The 22696-nt window shown below is 36.0% G+C and overlaps 1 protein-coding gene and 1 long non-coding RNA gene across 3 annotated transcripts in view; one reads left to right on the top strand and one right to left on the bottom strand.

The window, feature by feature from the left end:
- Nucleotides 1-22696, bottom strand: part of MIB1 (MIB E3 ubiquitin protein ligase 1) — a 128517-nt gene that overhangs the window by 26240 nt on the left and 79581 nt on the right. Inside the window, exons 13-15 of the mRNA XM_043558442.1 lie at nucleotides 6735-6867; nucleotides 3295-3381; nucleotides 1764-1925 (exon numbers count right to left, since the gene is read on the bottom strand). Coding sequence (XP_043414377.1) covers nucleotides 1764-1925; nucleotides 3295-3381; nucleotides 6735-6867 — 382 coding nt within the window. The remainder of the gene's footprint in view (nucleotides 1-1763; nucleotides 1926-3294; nucleotides 3382-6734; nucleotides 6868-22696) is intronic.
- Nucleotides 16881-22611, top strand: LOC122470631. 2 transcript variants are annotated; one of them, XR_006293958.1, is made up of 4 exons: nucleotides 16881-17005; nucleotides 17551-17727; nucleotides 18869-19103; nucleotides 21008-22611. It is a non-coding gene; the product is annotated as an uncharacterized LOC122470631 (long non-coding RNA). The 2 variants fall into 2 exon arrangements; XR_006293959.1 differs by having other exon boundaries at nucleotides 16892-17158.

The raw sequence follows: 22696 nt of genomic DNA, 5'->3' as shown, positions 1-22696 counted from the left end.
AGGGATGACAAATCAGATCAATTAAGGTCAATAAAACTCAAGACCAGGACTTCTGATTCAAGATATTGAGGAAACAGTACTCTCATTTCTTTTTTTTTTTTTTAATTTTTTTCTTATGTTTTATATTTGAGAGAGAAGCAGAGAGCAAGTAGGGGAGGGGCAAAGAGAAAGAGACAGAATCCAAAGCAGGCTCCAGGCTCTGAGCTGTCAGCACAGAGCCCTACGTGGGACTGGAACTCACAAACCATGAGATGGTGACCTGAGCCGAAGTCAGACACTTAACCGACTGAGCCACCCAGGCGCTCCAACAGTACTCGCCTTTCTACTCAATTTAGCTCTGGAGCTGTTAGCAACTGACATGAAATAGTAAGAGGAGAGACAACAGAGAAAAGAACCAACACCAAGGAAGTGAGCCAAGAAAAGGAGAAGGCAATTAATCAGGTTTTGATTTCATCTGAGCTACTGACTCAAACATGTTATCAAACATCTGTAGAGCATCTGTAACAGACCAAGTACTATTTTTAGCACTTTCCATGAATTAACTCATTTAATCTTTGTAACAACCTTATTATGGAGTTAATTATTTCACTCCCTCCTTTTTACAGTGAGAAAAAGGAGGTACACAAAGGTTAGAGAATTTAGCTATGGACATAGAGAAAGGTGGCAATCTACAACACTTTGGTCTCAGACCCCCTTTGCAGTCTTAAAAATGATTCTAAAGTTTATATGGAATGGTCAAAGACTTAGAATAAGTCAAACAACTTTGAAAAAGAAGAAAAAAGTTGGGAAGACTTATACTACCTGAGTTGAATGTTTACTATAAAGCTACAGTAATTAAGACAATAGGGTTGGCATTACATACCTAAAGACACAGATCAACAGAACAGAATACAGGATCTAGAAAGACTTCACATAATATGGTTTATCGATTTGGGACAAACGCACAGCAGGCAATTCAGTAGAAAAAGACAATCTTTTCAACAAATGGTGGAGGAATAACTGGAACATCCACAAGGAAAAAAATGAACCTTGATCCATACCTAATACTATATATAAAAATTAACTCAAAATGAATGGTAGTGCTAAATGTAACAGCTGAAACGTTATAAACTTCTAGTACAAAAGGGGAGAAAACCTTAGTGTCCTTGGGTTTGGCAAAGATTTTTCAGATAGGATACTACACAAAAAGCACAAACAATGACAGAAAAATTTATAAATTAGATCTCATCAAAATTAAGAACTTCTGCTCTTGCAAAAACACTATTAAAAGAATGAAAAGACAAGTCACAGACCAGGAAGAAATATGTGCAAATTCTATAAACTGATAGGGAACTTGAATTCAGACTCTCAAAACTCAATAGTAACAAAACAGCTCAACAAAAGAATGCACAAAAGATGGGAACAGACACTTCATCAAATATATGTAAGTACAAGCAAATGAAAAGATGTTCAATATCAGGCAGTGGTCATTAGGGAAATGCAAATCAAAATCCCAGCATAGCACTACACACTCAACATGAATGGCTAAAGTTAAAAAAGAACAACCAAACAACTTTCAACTTTCACTAAGAATTTGAAGCAATGTAGTTAGAATTAACTATTGCTTAGTTCATACACTGTATTTCTACATATGCAGTTCTGAAAAAATACTTCATCAGATTAAATTAGCCATAAATTTAAGATCTTGCATTAAAAGATACTTCCAAAAAAAAAAAAAAAAAAGATTCTTCCAGTAGTACTGAATTAAAGATTAATTTACTCACTGTGTTTTTGGATGGCTCCCATGCAGCATCAACCTTCCCCACATCCTGCATATCTTGGAGTTGACGTAGCTGAGACAAGGTATGGTGCCTCAGAGCTTCGTGCAAAGGAGTATCCCCATCTTTATCCTGAATATCTAATTTGGCACCTGCACGGACCAAAAGCTAAAAGAGAAAGACATCTCATTTGCTAAGGTCTCTCTGGCCCACAAGAAATTACAACATATCTAAAGTAACAGTGACAGAGCCCTGGACCTACCTGAAGGGGTTTGCCACTAAAGCCAATTATTTTTATGTTTTCGCTTGCTACTCTCAAAACTCCTGTGTCTCCTTTACAAATAGTGATGAGCTCTGGTTACTCAAATATATCGAATCAGAGAAAACAGAAAGAAATGAGAACCAATTCACAGACTCCAAGATCAAGATAACTGGGAGAAATTGAAGACTTTTTTTCTCTTTTTCTTTCCTTCCTTCCTTCTCCTTTCTTCCTTTCTGCCTTCTCCTTCTTTCTCCTTCCTTCTTCCTTCCAGATTTTATTTTTTAAAGTAATCTTTAAAGTAATCTTCATAATAAATGTGAAGTGTTCACTAAACTACAACCTCTGATATAAAATGCATAATTGATATAGTTCAGTAGATGTTTTAAGTAGCAAATATAACTTTGTTGTTAAGGCTTTGCTTATGGTACTTTTTAACGATTTTCCTAATTCTTTCTACAAATGCTGTCAGAGTTTTAGAAAAACACCATAATCAATCTCAAGCATATGGTCTTACCTGTCTTGGCAAACGGCCATTTTTTGGTGGTGTTTTGTTTTTTGGGTTTTTTTTAATTTGTCCCCAGAAGTTTACATGAGATGTCACTCTCTGACAGTGTTTCTCAAATTTGAACATGCGTGAGAATTACCTGGTGGGCTTGTTAAAGCACAGAATGCTAGTTCCCACCCCTGCAGTTTCTGATTTACTCGGTCTGAGGAGCCCAAGAATTTTCTACCAAGGTCCCAGGTGATGCCGATGCTGCTGGCTCAGCTTCTAAGCTTTAAGAATCACTGCTCTACAAAAAAATTTTAAACTGATAATCTTTCAAATATTTTGTCTGGAATATCAGGTTAGTCAAATATGTATACATTTGTGGCAAACGTCCAGCCTAAGTTTTTAATTATAGTTCACTCTCAATTATACAACCCTGGGATCAGGACCCTAGCCAAAATCAAGAGTCAGACACTCAAACAACTGAGCTATCCAGGAGCCCCAGGAATGTACTTTTTAAAAAACTAATTTATATATTACTTTGAAATTCTCTGATTTAATATTTTGGCAACAAAATAGTCTGGCAACAAAATTACATAACAGACTTTGAATATCAGTTTTAAGATTTTCCCCATTATAAATTAAAACTCTCTGCCCAGTATTAGCCAAAACTCATAATTTTTTCATCTAACTATGCCTTCTGAAAAATCTATGTATCATTTTCAAGACCTTCTAGAAATCTATCTGGTAAAACACACTTGTAAGATTCTTGTTAGTAAATACTTTACCCTCACAATCTGGGTGTGCTGTCGTTCAACAGCAAGGTGAAGGGCAGTTTGCTGGTTCACATTCTGGATATCGAGGTTCGCATTACCCTGAACAAGAAGAACAAAGTTTATATACTCAACATTTGACAATCGTAAGCAACACTAAAACTATAACTCTTCATGAGAAATAAATAACACAAACACTGCTGACCACTTTCCTCTCTTCTAGCTACTGCAACACTGTTCTCATAACAGTTGCTGGTAATACAGGAAGAACCAGATGGGGCAGCATCTTTCAGAGGCAGAAAAGCAAGCTTACAATAATTATTTTTACTATAGTGACTCCATCCAGGAACAGTTAAATAACAAAGTTCAATACAGAGCTCAAACACAGCTCCTTCTCAAGCTCCATTTTACGGCAATAGAGACAATTAGCTCCCTTCAACTGTAAATAGTATTTCCTAAAACGTTCTATTAATGAATCGTCATATTGGATTTAGATTTAAACTAATGACCTAATAAGGTCATGTACCCTTGCTGCATAACTGAGCTCTTATTCAGTGAAAAGGAACTTCACTTGAGGATGAGAAGACAATGTTTAATTAGTATATAAAAATACTTATTAAAGGGAAAGCAGAAAGCCCTACCAGGGTCCTGGGGTAGTCAAAGCCCTATATGAGAACAGCTGATGCCAAGGACAGAGGAAAGGAGCAAAAGTCCAGAACTTACTGGCACCAGGGGACCTAGAGCTTCAGGAACTTAAGCAAGCATTCCACCATCTCACACTCATTTCCTTGCTTCTAACATGGTGACAGTACAACCTACTACACAGGGTCAATGGGATTATGGGGTTTAGGGTGGGCTGCCCCTAAATAACGCCACTTTGGCATACTAATTATTTTGAATTAAAGTTACTTAAACAGCTAGCACAAGGACACTCAGACCTTCCTTTGTCTCCTGAAAGCAAGAAATAAATTCCCCATGTGAAGGCTATCTTCCTTGACCCTGGAGGGTAGAAGGCATCCTTATTGTCAGAGATAGGGAATTACGGGCCAAGAATGGACTATATAAATAAACTTTGTTACTTCATTTATTTATTTGCTACCCCAAGCCCAAACCCCTTTGTGAATTCTCCACAAGTAACTGTTTGTGTAAAAGGTACAAAGGCTGCCTGCTTTGGTCACTTAGGAGAGTCTCATATCTGAGCTCCCATGTATGCAATACTGAACATGTTTTTCTCCTGTGGTTATGTCTCATGTCAGTTTAATTATTAGACCGGCCAAAGAAACGGGAAAGAAAAATTTTCTTTCCGTCCGTAAGGATTAAGAAAAATAACATGTAAATTGCCTAACACAATGTCTTATATACTAATAATTTTAAAAATGGAACTAAGCAAAGGGCTACAGATTCAAAAGATAAACTTTATCATTCTGTTTAGCCCTCTGATTACAACTCTGAAACCCACCTGTGCCCTTGCTTGGGTAGAGCTCAAACTCTACTAATATTATGACATTCTAGAAGATGGGAGTTTCTGATTTGTTTTTATTAGTTATGTTTCTCTGAGTGTAATTACAAGGAACTTGATCTTAGCTTGTTTTCTTATCATGCCTTGTTCTCATATAAATGCAGAAAGTGAGGGATTTTCTTTTTAAGTTTCCTAAACTTTCCATCATTAGATTTTCCTAGTATTAACCATATTCGTTGTATGAATGTACCATAATTCATTTATCTAGACACTAGCTGATGAACATCTGACTTGGTTCCAGTTAGAGGTTATTACAAATAAAGCTGCTACAAATGTTTAGTACAAGTATTTGCATGGAAATATGTCCTGAGTTCTCTTGGGTACATACCTAAAAGGGGGATTGCTGGGTTGTATAGTGAATACATGTTTAACTTTATTAAGAACTGCCAAATTGTTTTCAAAGTGGCTGCTTTGAAAAACACCAGCAATGTATGTGAATTCTAACTGTTCCACATCCTAACCAACATTTTGTTTTGTTGGCATTTTTAGTTTTAGCCATTTTCATTGGTGATCAGTATTTCATTGTGGTCACAATTTCTAATCCCCTCGTGATCTACAGTAATTTAAGCTAAATTGCAGGATATATGGTCCACATACAGAAAATACTTGTATTTCTGTATATTTGCAATATATAGTTAGAGACTGAAATTTTAAACAACTTACAATAGCATGAAAAAATTACTTAAAGATAAATCTAAAAAAAAAAAAGATAATTCTAAAATGTGCAGAACCAAATTGCCATGACTTTCTAATAGAAATAATCCAATTCTAAAATTTATATGGAAATTCAAAAGATCTTAAAGTAATTCTAAGAAAGAAGAACAAAGTTGGAGGGTTAACTAACTGATTTTAAGACTTACTAAAAAACAGCAATTACCAAGACAGTGTAATGGTCAGTTATCTGTATCTTGAATTGAAAAGGAAATTATCCCAATTAACAATACTTTTATGGGCAGTAACTTCAATATTTAATAACCAAGGCTTACTAGTCAATGGTTCTGTAATAGTACCGTACGGTGACAGATGGTAGCTACGCTTGCGGTAAGCACAGCACAACAAGTAGCATTCAAGTTGTCAAACCACAGCGTCATACACCTGAAGCAGATGCAACACCGAGTGCCAACTACACTTCAAAAAAGTAAGAATAAAGGTTTAAAATGGCAACTATTTCTTTATCTTAGCTTCTATAGTTCATGCAGTGTCTATCTTCTGATGTGGTACTTAATTATACACAATGAACTATTCGCTAAATTTGTCTGCTATTTCATCTTCTTCAGTAGCCTGTAAGCTCCTTGAAAATCAGAGATCATAAGTAATTCTTTGGTAACTTCAACGCTTCTATATGACATATGCTTGACTGAGATATTTAAAAGTTTTGCTGGAAAACCTAAAACATCATAAAACTACACGAACTAAGTTCCCCAAAAATCCAATACCATAAGAATGTAGCATTATGTTATCTCAGAGATGAATGGAATGACTGAAGTGAACCCGTACTGCTATCCAGTCAGTTTCCAGGAATCCAGCAGGAGTCATGAACTGAACCGCCAGATCCTGGCTGCAGTCTTGTTACTAGATGGCAACTGGCCACACTAGCTTTGATATCAACATGATGGTTCTTGGTCCTTGTACAACAGTGGTAGTGATTCTGGGAAATCTCTGTTCGTTGATACCTATTTCACTGGACTAATCCAGAACACTGTGGGAGGGAATACAAGGGGCTAAGGGACCCCCCCCCCCAACCCTTACACACATATACACACCACCTCCCTCCATTTAAGAACCCATGTTAGGCAGAAGAATGAAAACGCACCATATCTGAATTTGCATCATCATGGGGTTTTACTGTCACCTACCAAGAGGTAGCTGATGAAGTAATAAGTACATAAATGGTAATGGTCCAAATTGTTAAAAATTATTGCACAGCTTTTCCTACCTGATGTACCAACAGTTCAGCCACTTCTACATGATTGTTAAGGGCAGCCAGATGCAAGGCAGTATAACCATCATCTTTCTTCTCATCCACAATCCATGGTCTTGGTAATTTAGACAGTAAAACACGCATTGCACTGAAAGTCAAATTTACATGATTTTGGTATTTACACAATCTGATATTTAAATTATTTTCTTTAAAAAATTATTCAAAAGAAACTTGAAGTCAAATAAAACTAAATTTTCTTTAAAGAAAATTATGCCCTCAAAGACAAATGAAGTATCTTTTTTGTAAATCTCAAATACACAGCTTTTTCATGCTTTAAGAGGTACAGAAACTACCACCATTTGGGGGACAGAATCAAAACAGAATGGGAGTGTTACAAGGGGAGAATATTATGAGAGGAAGAAAAAAAAAAACCAAAGGGTTTTTTTTTTAAAAAAGACAAACTTCATGTAACTGGCAGATTATCATGAATTGCAGCTAAAAATCTGATATATGGCATTTAGCCGTGATAAGTCTAGTTATATCAAAACACACAAAATAAATGGTAATTATAATTTAATATTTAAAATTTAAGTACCAATAACAAAATATTTCTAGAGTAAAAAAGTTATCCTAAAGACCATCAAAGAGTAAAGTATTAAAGAGCAAGAGAAGTAATTATCAAGAAGGGATGCTTCTTCATAAAATAAACTAATGGGAGAGGCACCTGGGTGGCTCAGTCAGTTAAGCGTCTGACTCCTGATTTTGGCTCAGGTCATGATCTCCTGGTTCCTAAGTTCAAACCCCACATCAGGCTCCACACTGACAGCACGGAGCCTGCTTGGGATTCTCTCTCTCTGCCCCTCCCCCACTCACATGCATGCTCGCACATGCACTCTCTCTCAAAAATAAATAAACTTTTAAAAAGTGTATAAAAAATTAAACTTTTTTGACTACATTAAAATAAAAAGCTTTTGCACATCAAAGAGAACCATCAACAAAACAAAAAGGCCACTGACTCAATGGGAGAAGATACTTGCAAATGATATAGCTGATGAAGGGTTAATATCCAAAATACGCAAAGAATTTACACAAACACCAAAAAAACAAAAAAACAAAAAAAACCCACACAAACAATCTGATTAAAAAATGGGCAGAGGAACTGAATACACATTTTTCCAAAGAAGACACAGAGATAGCCAACAGACACATGAAAAGATACTCAATATCATTAATCATCAGGGATATGTAAATCAAAACCACAATAAGATATCACTTTACACTTGTCAGAATGGCTAAAATAAGAGACAAGAAATAATGTGTTAGCGAGGAGGTGGAGGAAAAGGAACCCTACTATACTGCTGGTGGAAATATAAGTTGGTATAGCCACTGTAGAAAACAGTATGGAGGTTCCTCAAAAAACTAAAACTAAAAATATCATATGATCCAATAATTCTACTACCAGGTATTTACCCAAAGAAAAGATATATGCACTCCTGTTTACTGCATCATTATTGACAATAGCCAAGATATGGAAGCAATCCAGGTGTCCACTGATAAACGAACAGATAGAGAAGATGTGGTACATATATACAATGGAATATTACCCAGCATAAAAAGGATGAGCTCTTGCCATTTGTGACATCAGGAATGTACCTAGAGGATGCTACACTAAGTTAAATACATTAGAGAATGTGATTTAACTTACATGTGGAATCTAAAAAGCAAATGAATAAACAAACAAACAGCAGAATCAGACCTACGAATACAGAGAACAAACTGATGGTTGAAACAAACTGATGGTTGCCAGAAGAGAAGGGAACATGGGGTTGGGAAGTGGGAGATCTGGGCTTACAGTTATGGGATGAATGAGTCATAGAATGAAAGGTACAGCATAGACAACAGAGTCAATAATTAACAGCACCGTATGGGGACAGATGGTATCTTCACTTGTGGTGAACACAGCATAATGTAGAGATGCTAAATCACCTGACAGTCATGTAACACTGTGTTTCATCTACACTCAAATAAAAAAAAAAATTTTTAAAGAAATGATGTGTCTTAAAGAAAAACCTAGCCCACTCCCAAAAAAGAAAAGTAAAATTAGAAGTAACTTTTCTTGGGGCACCACAGGCTCAGTCGGTTCAGTGTCCAACTCCCGATTTCAGCTCCAGTCATGATCCCAGGGTTGTGGGATCAAGTCCCCTGCTGGGCTCTGTGCTGAGCATAGAGCCTGCTTAAGATTCTCTCTCTGCCCCTCTGCCCCACTCACACATGTGCACACACATTCTCTCTCAAAATTAAAAAAAAAAATGTGATTTACTTTATGGTAGTAACTTTTTTTTTAATGTTTGTTTATTTTGAGAGAGACAGAGAGTATACTTGCTTGTGTGTAAGTGAGAGAGAGGCAGAGAAAGAGAGACAGAGAGAATCTCAAGCAGGCTCTGCGCTGTCAATCCCACTAACCTTGAGATCACTGCCTGAGCTGAAATCAAAAATGGGATGCTTAAACAACTGAGCTACCCAGGTGCCTGCCAGTAATTTTTCTTAACAGAAAGATTTTATGTAGAAAACTCATAATTTGGAAAAACCCTCCCCTAATATATTTAGCCACTATTTTGTTTAAGACTGAGAAAATAACTGCTGCTATACAGTGCTGGACTTGGCATGGACACCATTGACACACACATTAGACTACAGATCTTTCCCCCCTCCTAACAAAGAAAGTAAAAACAGAAACACTTTTAAAATTGTGCCAACAGAATACTAAAGGGCAAGAGATGATAGTAAGATACATATCGGGATAGTTCTTCCCAAGATGATATACATTAAAGATAAAAATCTGAAATACAGAAATGTTACAAACATACAGAAAAACAGGCCTAAGATACAGAATAAGAGTGTGTATAAAGGAAACTATAAGTCTCTAAAATAATGAGAATAAACCCTAACATGACCCAGGATATGTTTCCTTAATAGTAGCCATCTTTAGGGGTTCCTGGGGGGCTCAGTCGGTAAAGTGTCCAATTTCGGTTCAGGTCATTATCTCACGGCTTGTGAGTTCGAGTCCTGCATTGGGCTCCGTGCTGACAGCTCAGAGCCTGGAGCCTGCTTCAGATTTTGTGTCTCCTTCTTTCTCTGCTCCTCCCCAACTCATGCACGCACACGCTCTCTCTCTCTCTCTCTCTCTCAAGAATAAATGAAACATTAAAAAAATTTTTTTTTTTTTTTAAAAAGGTAGCTGTCTTTGAATCCCATGTAGGAAGCCCAAGAAATCTCAGGACAGGCTGACAGGCTCTGGAGGATCCAAGATCTTCTAAAATTGTATTTAAATTTGGAAGTTTATAGCTCTTATCAGATTTTAAAACAGGTTTATAACCCAAAGTACATTGAGGTTATAGACAGCTTTCAGTGGTTGTTACTGAAGTTGTATCATTGCTAAGGGGCAACAGAATTCTTTGGAAATCTATGAAAAACTATGGACTTCCTTCCAGAGAAATGCACATATATACATCTATCTACCTACAATTTTGAGAGAGTCTACAAACCCCTAAATCCCACTCACAAACCTCATACAAAGCTAAGGTTTCCTGCTGTCATTTGTTTACAGTAACTGTAAGGATTACGGGGGTGCCTGGGTGGCTCAGTTGGCTAAGCATCCAACTCTTGATTTCGGTTCAAGTCATGATCCCACAATTCATGAATTCGAGCCCTGCATCGGGGCTTTGTGCAGACAGCTCAGAGCCTTCTTGGGATTCTGTTTCCCTCTCTCTCTGCCCCTCCCCTGCTTGTGCTTTCTCTAAATAAATAAATAAACATTAAACATAAATAAATAAATAAATAAATAAATAAATAAATAAATAAATAATCCAACCTTCCTGATTTGGTGGATTAAAATAAGATACTACAACTCTCAACAATAGCCAAATTATGAAAAGAGCCTAAATGTCCATCAAGTGATGAATAGATAAAGAAATTGTGGTTTATATACACAATGGAGTATTACGTGGCAATGAGAAAGAATGAAATATGGCCCTTTGCAGCAACATGGATGGAACTGGAGAGTGTTATGCTAAGTGAAATAAGCCATACAGAGAAAGACAGATACCATATGTTTTCACTCTTATGTGGATCCTGAGAAACTTGGCAGAAACCCATGGGGGAGGGGAAGGAAAAAAAAAAAAAAAGAGGTTAGAGTGGGAGAGAGCCAAAGCATAAGGGACTCTTAAAAACTGAGAACAAACTGAGGGTTGATGGGGAGTGGGAGGGAGGAGGGGTGGGAGGGAGGGGAGGCTGGGTGGGTGATGGGTATTGAGGAGGGCACCTTTTGGGATGAGCACTGGGTGTTGTATGGAAACCAATTTGACAATAAATTTCATATACTGAAATAAATAAATAAATAAATAAATAAACCAGAAAAAAATAAAATAAAATAAGATACTATATACTGGGGCACCTGGCTGGCTCAATTGGTAGAGTATGTGACTCTTGATCTCAGGGTTGTGAGTTCGAGCCCCACATTGGGTATAGAAATTACTTAAAAACAAACTCTTAAAAAAAAAACAGATATTATGTAACTTTGACTCAGATTCTTACCTGGGAAAAGTACTGGTACCACATTATACTACTGAATGTTTAGATCTGGCATAATCATGATGCTAATACCAAACATCTAGTATGCTACACACATGACCATGTGAGAAACAGAATTTAAAAGGTTTTAGAATTCTTTTCTAGAGTTAAGAAGATACAAGTATAACGTGGGGGGAAAAATTTTATTAAAAACAATATGTAATCATAAGATAATGTAAACACTTACTGATTTAAACAAAAGTTGTGATAGGACTATGTTGAGAGACATGAGGATAATAGACAATGTCAAGAGTTTTAAATCTTCTTTTTCCATGACATGAAATCAGCAGACAATGTCTACAATTGATAATTTAAGAAAACTACAGGATAGGGGCGCCTGGGTGGCTCAGCTGGTTGAGCGTCCGACTTCGGTTCAGGTCATGATCTCATGGTTTGTGGGTTCGAGTCCGGCGTCGGACTCTGCGCTGGCAGCTCAGAGCCTGGAGCCTGCTTCCGATTCTGTGTCTCCCTCTCTCTGCCCCTCCCCCATTCACGCTCTGTCTCTCTCAAAATTAAACATTAAAAAAAAGAAAAAAAGAAAAAAAAAGAAAACTGCAGGATAAGCTGGAAGTTATTGGGTGGGGCATAGACAAAGGGATGAAGGATAAAGCAGAACACAGTTCCCTTTCATTATAAGCTTTGTAGTAGTATTTGACTTAACTACACATATACATTAGTTTGATTTTAAAAAGTCAAAACACTAAAATAATATTTAGGCTTACTATATTAAAATATTTTGTATTTTCTACCTTAGTTCTTATAGTCAATATATATAAATACGACAGTAAGTTCTGCATTCCAAGGTGTGGTTTATGCTAATCTCATCAAGGTTTTTTTGGTTTGTTTGTTTTTAATGTTTATTTTTTTAAAAAATTTTTTTTTCAACGTTTATTTTTATTTTTGGGACAGAGAGAGACAGAGCACGAACGGGGAGGGGCAGAGAGAGAGGGAGACACAGAATCGGAAACAGGCTCCAGGCTCTGAGCCATCAGCCCAGAGCCCGACGCGGGGCTCGAACTCACAGACCGTGAGATCGTGACCTGGCTGAAGTCGGACGCTTAACCGACTGCGCCACCCAGGCGCCCCTTTAATGTTTATTTTTAAGAGAGAGACAGAGTGCAAGCAAGGGAGGGGCAGAGAGAGAGGGAGACACAGAATTCCAAGCAGGCTCCAGGCTTTGAACTGTCAGCACAGAGCCCGAAGTGGGCTCAAACTCACAAACTGTGAGATCATGACCTGAGCCAAAGTCAGACGCTTAACTAACTGAGCTACCCAGGTGCCCCTAATGAGGTTTATTTTTTTTCAAGTCACATTATTGACTAGATCTCCTTGAGAAGATGGTTCTTATGACACCATGTTTCCCACTGACTTGTATTCCTGTTTCAGAAGTACCTTCCCATATTATACTTCCAAAAACTCAAAGGAGAGAAAGGGAAAGAGGAGCAGTCCCTTCTCTGGGCATAAGCTATCCACTGAGATGGAACCATCACTAACTTGTTCTCCCAGGCTTGCACTTCCTCAGTGAAAGAACTGGAGAAAGCTGAAGTCTCTAAGAAATAAGAGCCAATGGCTCAGAAGAGTAGCGTGGTACTCAAACAGAAAGAGATACGTATTCTTGAAAGCCTACTGCCTCTCTCTCCTCCCTCACTCCCTTGTGTCTTTTTGCTTTTTTCTCTCAGTACAAAATGTATAACTGAACTGTGAGAACAAAAGAAGTTAAAAGTGCCAAAAAAGATTCCAGTCCCTTCTAGATCACATTCTACAAAGTAAATCAAATCCTAGTATTAAAATGCAAAATTTAGACTTTCAGAGAACAGTTTTCACTTCAGAACAAACCCATTCTCTGTTAATTAGTCCCACTTAAGTGGGGTGGACAATCTGAGGAGCCTACAATACAGCCAGGAAGGCCACTGCAGGTGTCCCCTGCAGCACTGTAGTTAATGAAGAGGAGACTTACACTACAATCACTGAGGTCCACAGAGCGGCAGAGATAAGGGTGTTACCAGTTCAATCCATCAGTAATTTTATTGGGGCACCTGGGTGGTTCAGTCAGTTAAGCATCCAGGTTCTCGGTTTCAGCTCAGGTCATGATCTCATGGTTGGGGAGTTCGAGCCCCATGTCAGGCTCCGTGCTGATTCTCTCTCTCCTCTCTCTGCCACCGCCCGCAGATAAATAAACAAACTTAAAAAAATAATTTTATTGAGTCAACAGACTCTCACCTGTGGAGCACAGTATATGAGATTTGGAGGTATTTTTCCTGATGCCCAAACACTCTTCTTTACTTCTCAATCTGGTTGTTTTCCAAGAGGTTAAGGACATGGATGGTTTAAAGATAAGGTCTTACGACCAGTTAAGCAGGCATTTGTGAATAGTGCCAAAGAAGCATTAAGTTCCGGAACAACTAATAGCGGTGCCTAGCATAATCCCTGGCACATGGTAATACTCAAACGTTTGCTGAATGATGAACAAATGAGTTCTAAGAAGTAGAGGGGACAAGCAGCTGTCCACATTGGTATGTAGCAGTCAAATGGCACTGGGTCCATTTTTAGGGCCTGCCATGCCTTACAATCTTTCTTCAGAGATAGGCGAACATTTTTCCAAACAAACAAAAGTAGCTAACCTATGGAGGCTTTACATGTTAATATTATTTAATGTAAAAAGACATTAGAGTAGCACTATAGCACATACTAGGTGTTCAATAAATGCTAAGTTAATGAACAACTCCTCAAATAATAAAACCAGTTGGTCCAGAATTCATAAAAGGAACCTACTAAAAATTGATCCCCAGCAGAAGTTCTTCAGGGCGAACTAAAAGCAGATTAGTACGTGACATTCTAAACATATTTTTGTTCATTACCCATCCCTATCTGAATGGATGCAGACAAGAAACCTAGGAGGATATATACCAAAATGCTACCCATGGGAATCACTTTAAAAAATTAGTATCGCTGGTTTTTATTTTCTTTTATCTAGCTGTAAGTAGAGGAAAGAACTACAGTGAATAGACATTACTTAGATGTTTTCAATTATTTTGGGGGGGTGGGCTTTTATTTTTTCCCCACAAACTCTTATTTTATGTATGCCACAATTAAAAGCTTCATTAATTTAACTTAATTTCATTAAGCAGGAATTTGGTACTGTAGTAAAATTTAGCTCAAAATGAGAAAGAGATATGTAACAATGCAGGCTGCATAAGAGTTGTATAGCTAAGTACTCAATCATTAAACACAACCAAAATTATCTCTTAAGTGACCAGTTATTTCTCCTTCTATGTTTTAAGCCAGGGAAACCCGTTTTACTTAGCTTTTTATCTCCTTTGTATGTCTAATGTAAGGAGCTCAAAGTTTTGTTGAATGGAACGGAAGAAACAATCAAATGAATAATCATTTTCTGAATATAACAGAGACAAGGATATTAGTAGCCTATTAAATTTTGGGTATACTCTCAAGTCCCCAAAAGTGGTAATTCATTAGGAATTATTTCATGATTACAAATCAGAGCAACAGCATGGCATGGTGGTAAAGAGCTCAAAGTTTGAAGCCAAACTATCTGGGTTCAAATTCTGGCACTAGCAAGCTGAATGGATGATGACTTAAGTAGGTTACTTAACTTCTATGCCTCAGTTTCCTCATGTATAAAGTGTGAGAAAAATCACAAATCCTGTCTCAAAGAAGTTGTTAGGATAATTTGAAAGGGGTTAGAAGAGTTCCCAGCACTACAGGTGTTTGCTTAAAAAAAAAAAAAAAAAAAAGCTTTCACTGCTACAAAATGGTTAGAAAAAAATGAGGCAATTTAGAAACCTGAAAATTAACCTATCTTAAACTGAGACACGTATATCATCTTCTCTCAAGATGTGTAAAAGTATTCCAATATCTACAAAAACTGACTTTAAAATTACCAAATGTCTACAGAAGCATTCTTAATGTCACTATTTTATTTTTATTTTTTTAATATGAAATTTATTGTCAAATTGGTTTCCATACCATACCCAGTGCTCATCCCAACAGGTGCCCTCCTCCATGCCCATCACCCACTTTCCCCTCCCTCCCACCCCCCATCAGCCCTCCGTTTATTCTCAGTTAAGAGTCTCTTATGGTTTGCATCCTTCCCTCTCTGTAACTTTTAACAGAATACCATGGGGGAGGGGAAGTGGGAAAAAAATGTCACTATTTTAAAATAGCCATCCAAAATAATTCACCTGCTAAGGTATTAAATGCTAAAGACAAAAAGAATGTCAAGAACAAAATTTCCTTGTAGGAGGACGAGCTTAAAAAACTGGTAATAGTTTTTCTTGATTCTTAACTGAATAAATACTTAACAATAATTAGGAATAAGATATAGGTTTTGTTTAGGGAAGAACAAGGTTTCTCTTGGGCATTTTTAGGTTTGTAAAATCTTAAATTATATCTCTACAAGTTCATTAGATTTGATGTATAATATTTTTTCCCTCCTTGGTTAAAAAAATAAATTTCAACATTATAATTTATTGTGAATATGCCATTAAAATTTAGAGCAAAAGTACTTTTCCTTTGAAGCATACACTGTGCGGCAATATTACAGATTAGGTTAATGACTATTTTATAATCTCTGATATGTAGAAATGATCATGCCTAAATGTTATTTCAGGAAATTTTAGAGGAATGGCAACGTCGACAGGAGGGGGGAAAAAAACCACTTCACATTTGAAAATGAGATAGAATTAATAAAATGCATTTTAATAGTTCTATAGGTAAATATAATTTCAATATAAAAGTACACAATAACTCAAAAACATTCCAGACTATTTCTCATCTAAGCACTACAAAAAATTAACTAAAATTGACACTGAATTAAAAGTTTTAAGTAGCATTTTTCCAAGATTTCTTTTACACACTACTCTTTTCTTCCTTAATAATCTCTCTCCACCTTTAATATGTAAGTTCTACTTACCATTTCTACATATTTTCCATTCAAATATTATTCATTAAATGTAAAAAGCATGTGTAGCAACAACTAGCTCTAAAGATAACCCTGCAAAATCTCTTTAGGCCTTTAGTTATGTAAAATATCATCTTCCACAATATTTTTTACCAACAAAAAATTAGGTTATGAAATATATTTTGGCAGCAGAGGGATTTTACTTGTTCCAGATCTGTCTAAAGAGTGTCTTGCAACTAGCCAGAGTAATATTTTTCCTCTTTCCTTTTTTCTCTTCAGTGCTTCTAAGTATAGTGACAGCCGCATCAGGCTTTCCTAGACTCAGCGCAAGCTCAGTGAAAATCTGGGAAATGTAAGTAGAAACATGAGAGACCGCTTTATTTGGCAGTGCTTAAAAAAAAAAAAAAAAAAAAAAAGCAGAACAAATGGCAAAGCAGTGTTTGGACCGCAGGATGAACAATCAATAGGCAGAAAGCAAGATAGAGGCTTCCTCAGCTTTTGGATCGACAATCGACAGCTGAGAGACTATTTTTCGCTATGGTTGACTAAATATGGTCAGGGAAGAGAGAGGCACAAGAGAGCCTGTTTGCCTGGGAGTGCATGTTTCAAATGCTTAGCTGCCTATAAAGCTGTAACAGTTTAGCCCGTGGCCACTGAGGGAAGAATATAAGTTAACCTCTGTAGTGACCATGTGGAAGTCCTGACCTTGCTTGCAGACTTGACCTCTGGATATGACAAGGTGGCTTCAATACAGATCTACCAATTAATCTTGGAAACTAAAAACCAAAAAAACAAAAAACAAAAACAAAAAACAAACAAACAAACAAAAAACTTCACAGCAAGAAAGATACAGAATATTTCCTGCGAAGTCAGAAGAACCCAATGTATTCTGGTGGGCAAAGGAAAATAGGGTGAATGTTTAGTTACTTGGGGGGAGTGAGGTGTGTTTTGGTTTTGGTTTTTTGTCTTTTTTAGATTATAAAATTAACTTCTTCTGCAACTTTCTCCCCTCTTCTGAAGCATTTCATCTGAAAAATAAGCGAGGTTCATTTTCTTGGCCGTTACAGCAACCTTGCTTGGTTGCTTAACTTTCTGTACAGCAGATACAAGGTACTCCTATCTGTGCAATACTGGTAATATGACATTGCAAATCAAATGGCCAACTGTGATTCGATTTTATTGCAGTTTTGTTTTTTTTTTTTTAAGGTAAAGGCAAGGGAGAGGAAAAAGACAGCTTATTTTTTTGTTTGTTCATTCATTTGTTTTTCAAATGTATCTTAAAAGGTGAGGTTCTGCATTCACTGATACAGCCCCCTTACTTCTCTCGGCTCATGAAAAGAAGTGCTGAATCAGCGAACAGAGTGAAGGAACAATCAAGATGAAATGGCTGCTGCTGATGTGACTCTTTAGGTCACCATCTCTCTTCCTCCTGCAAATGCTGCATGGCACTAAGCTTACCAGGTAACAGAGCATGATGAGGTCTGCACTTTTAAGGATGCTTATGACTTTCTGCATGCTTACCTATTATTGGCTCAATACATGTTTCTATTGTTAAATTCTATCTGGGCATTGCCTAACTTCACAGTTCAAGTAGATAGTTTATGCAGTATAAAAAGAAATGTTGTTCAAATATCTTGACAGATAATTCTTTATCTCAAAAATGTACAAATCCATTACTATCACCTACATTACTAAAGATTGAGTCTTTCTTGTTTCAGATTAAACGATGATTTTGCATCCTTAGTAAATCCTGCTTGCAAAGTAGGCTACCCTTTAAAAACTACTAACTATTTCAAGGTTTAGTGAACCAAGAGACTTGGTAGATCACAAAATAGTTTTTAATGCTCACTTTGGGTTGGTCACAAAAATAAATCAGACCGTGCATGGTAAATTCTACTGCTGCGTTGCTGAAACTGCTATGGAGCAGGGCCATTTACTGCTGTGCTCTGACGTGCTCTCCAGGAGCTGCACTCGCTCTTTATCACAGGCTGCAGAAATTCTGTTTTCCCTGCATTCCCCAAATATGAACATTTCTTACGGTGTTCTTTTAAATTAACCTTTTAATACCACAATAATTAAAAGCGACTTACCAACCATAATGTCTTTTTAAGCTAAATGATGAAGCTCAAACCCAAGTGCTCACAGGCTAAGCACTAAAAACCTTTCAGTTCTTTTAAAAGTGAGACTTTAGAAAAGTTGACTGTTCTGGTAGTTTTCCTTTATATTAAAAAAAATTGAAGAATCAAAAGAACCAAACTCATCAAAATTAGATATTTATACATCTATTCGAATGGGTATTCAACTCAAAGCACCAAAACGCAAAATTCAGGGAAGTAACTAACAAAGGAATGACAAAGAAGTTTTCAAATAATCAAGAATTCTTATCTGTGACCTTTAAAAAAAACTAACAAAAAATTCATCACCTTTAAAAATTCAGTTCATTCACACTCTAAAAAGTTCTAGTTTTCTCCCTATTCTTTCAACTTTAGAGTCAATCAGAAGAAGTACTAATTGGTTAACTGGTTAAGTTTCAATAGTATCTAGTTTGTAATATCCAGTTTGTAAAAGAATTTGCACTGAATTCATTACTATCTACTTGTAGGATCTAGAAGCAAACTACAAAATAAGAAGAAATTCTCTCTGAAGACTATGAAGAAACATTAGGCTGATCTTCCCAATTTCTGAAGTATACTCTGTAAAAACTCCACTGATTCTTTGAATCTCTGGCAAAAACAACCAGACCAGGACAAAGTTCAACAGATAACTGGTTAGTGTTTAGACATGTCTATGTCTACCAAGAACAAGGAACCATAAAAGGCACTAATGCTATGATTCAGGTAAATCTGTTATAGTTTAGTCTTTGATAGTCTCTGCAAATGATCTATTATTGCTCTGTATCAGTAAGCTCAATGTTTTACTAACAAATGGGAAAATAAAACATTTCATGTTTTTACAGCTAACAATTTAGTGAAACCTACTCAGAGTACATACTTCTTTATGTACCCATATGAACATACAATGCTATGGAATGTAAAGAAGTATGTATTTTTGGTAGGCAATAAACTGCCAAGAGGGAACTAAACTGCAGCTAAAAGAAGCCTTTGCTTCTTTCTATGTGAATGACCTTCATACGGTAAATTAACCTAGTATCAAAGAGATGACCTTTGACAATACTAACACCATAAAAATGTACCTACTACTTTTAGATGGAAACAAAATGCTGCTAAGATTTCTATTTTGTGAAGAAAAAAGTTTGAAGGAGATTTTAAATTATCACAAAACTCCTTTTAAATCTTTTAAGTTTAAAATATACTACCTTTTACATTTTTAAATTAAGTATGCACATGATTAACATTTGAATACAGAAAAGAAACCAGTATTACTAGCAAAATGAATGAGGGATACATACACATGACCCAGTTTCTGTCTCCACAATTCGACCTTAACTGAAGTATATCATATCACATTAGTAGGATCAACTGATTTGTTAAGAAAAATAAGATATGACAAAAGCTTAACTCCATTACATTTCAACAACTGCTCTTCATATTTTGATTAATTTATAGTCTGCTAATATTAGAGGAATTTCTGAAGCAAGTTTTGTTATTTTAGGCTTTCTCTTTTTAAAACTACACAGTCATAATTCTAAAAGACTATCTTTTAAGTAACACATTCTACTCTCAAAAAAAAAAAAAAAGTGGTGGTGTTAATCACCAAGTTAATCAGGTCCTTAACCCAGTCTTCACTTTAAATGCTAAATTATTACTTAGAATAAATTAAAATATGAAATTTATGCAGGAAAAATGACATATTCTGGGCCACAGTTGTAAGTTAACAGGGCAAACTGGTAATAGATTGCCAAATATTTAAAAGAAATTAACTTATTATCTATACTATCCTTGAACTTGCTTTCTCCAAAGCAAATGAAAACACTATAGTTAAGAAATCAATTTACACAGAATAATCATCTTTTACTGGTACTATGCAACCGCAATTCAATTTTTACCAACATGATAGGCCCACTATTTATACTATGTTGGAGATATCAAAACACTTTTTTCATATTTTACACAAAATTTATTTTATACAACTATTAATAAAAATCATAAAGCTGCTGGCAATACTTTATAAGCAGTACCTGTTTCAAGCTACTATGATAGACTTAGAAAAAAAACCCTAATATTTATATTCATGTATTCTAATCATTTCTTACTAAAAGTTATAATTTCAGACACATATGAAAAGCAAAATGATGTTTAAAATTTATACATGTCACAAGTTGAACAGAAATGGCTATGAGGTTTTAACTACAGTTAACTACAGTTAACTACTGAAAATATGTATGTCAAAAATACAGGTTCCTCTATAAAACTATTCAAAGGGTATTACTATACTCATGCTTTATAATGAACGATAATATTCATTATTCTATAGGTATACAAGTTTTTAATAATTATTTTGAAACAGCCCAGTGACTAAGACTCTCATTGCTATAATATTAAGAGTACGTAATCCTTAGGAAAAAAATGACAGCACCTGTTACTCACTTTAAAAAGTATGATTATATACTGATTCTAGTGCTTACAAGTTTAACTTAACATATCTAAGAGTATTTTCAATCACTCTAAAATGTCACATCCATCACTTAGATCAGCTGTTCATTTTTAACTGAGTACATAGTAAACTCTGGGCATCTGCTGACACTGGTGTAACTCAAACATTTCAACTGTCTCTCTGACAGGGATAACAGATGCTGACATTATCAAATGCCATGGCCTCTCCTTGCCCCGATATGGCCAGTATATGAAACTGCACTGCCATCCAAAAGCACACTTGAGCAACTGGATCTGCTAACCAGCTCCCATATAACCAGTAAAAATAGAAGTCAGTTTTATTGCTATCTTCAGCACTTAAGTCTACGCAATTTAACACCTGTTTCATTTCTATTAGAATAAATGGAAAGAGTCGTAGTTACATTAATTTCACCAGCAGCATGATACTTAACAACCAACAGATGCACAATATACGTAATATGAGAATTGTTTAAATATTGCCTGAATTAGTGTTGACCTTCTCCCAGTTTAGTTCAAAACATTAACTGTTTCTTTACTCTGCATTTCACTGAAAGTACTTAACTCATTACTTTATAGGCCAACTATAATTTCTCAAACTTTTATTTTTGCAAGTATATTTCAGAGGATCTCCCCTCCCTGATTCTGAAATGCAACACTGAAATCACATTATAGCAAAAATCTGCTCTACTGACTTTTAAAGTATTACTTACCTGATTTTAATATTCAAGTTCACTGATTATAGCTGTACACCAAAAGTCAATGTATTATTAAGCTGATAATGGAAGTAACTAGGCAATCTGTACGCAAAATGATAGAGAATTCCGCAGGGGAAACAGACTTGAAAAGGGTTACATTACTAACCTAGGATTAGTAACACTACATAAGCAAAAACAAAGAAAAAAGCTGGCATGCATGGTAGTGCCTTTCAACACAAGTCCAAGCAATACAGTGAATACACATGGGATCTATTTATAAACCAAAGGGCAGAGGTACTTTCTTAAGGCCACTCATATTCCTCCATCCCTTCCCTGTCAGCAACTTGCTATTAGTCCTCAAGTATAATACTGAAGGAGCCACAGTAGAAAGGTATGACTTTAGTGCTCTTCCCTATTAGCTTATTCACTTGGTTCAGTGCCTACAAACAGAAAATAGTACTCTGAAATACATCAAGGTCTATTTGTTCCTTTAAATGCTGTTGGTTTTAAAAACAGGTTATTGTCCACACTTAAGAATTACACAAAGGTGTACACTGATAATCCCTTAATACATCAACAAAACATGAAAGGGCAAAAACATCTGTTCCATTCGAGTAGGAAGTAGGAAAAGTGCCTTCAAAATAGAAAAGTTTACATGTAATGACTGAACTACTACTGATAGGAGAATCTGTAACATTTGTAGAACGTCCATAACCATAATTATACAAATAAAAAACAGCTCTGCTGTTTTGTATCCCAAACTAGCAACACTGCAATGCTTTGCTAGAGCTGGTAAAATGGAACCAAATCGCCTCTTCAATGGATTTGGTCCCCTTCAACCAGCTGTAGCTATGCATTGATTACTACAGGACAGCCAACGTTTCACTGATAAATATCAATCACATGTAAATGAATTTCAGCTTATTTACATTATTTGGATTGTGGTTTCAATCAAATAATTTGTTACTGTTAATTCCCCTTGGAAGAACCATAGTGGTTAACAATGTTTATAAAATGTTTTATGAAAAATGTGTGGACAACTTAAGGATTGCAAATAAAATAATTTTACTTATTTATCCTCTCTTGGTGTCAAATTTCTTATCCTTCAGAAAAGAAACGGTAATGAAATGTAGCCTATGCTTCATGATAAAAGAAATGAAA

The sequence above is a fragment of the Prionailurus bengalensis genome, chromosome D3 (genome assembly GCF_016509475.1).
Source record: "Prionailurus bengalensis isolate Pbe53 chromosome D3, Fcat_Pben_1.1_paternal_pri, whole genome shotgun sequence".
Classification (NCBI taxonomy): domain Eukaryota; kingdom Metazoa; phylum Chordata; class Mammalia; order Carnivora; family Felidae; genus Prionailurus; species Prionailurus bengalensis.
This window is presented reverse-complemented; position numbering and strand designations above follow the sequence as displayed.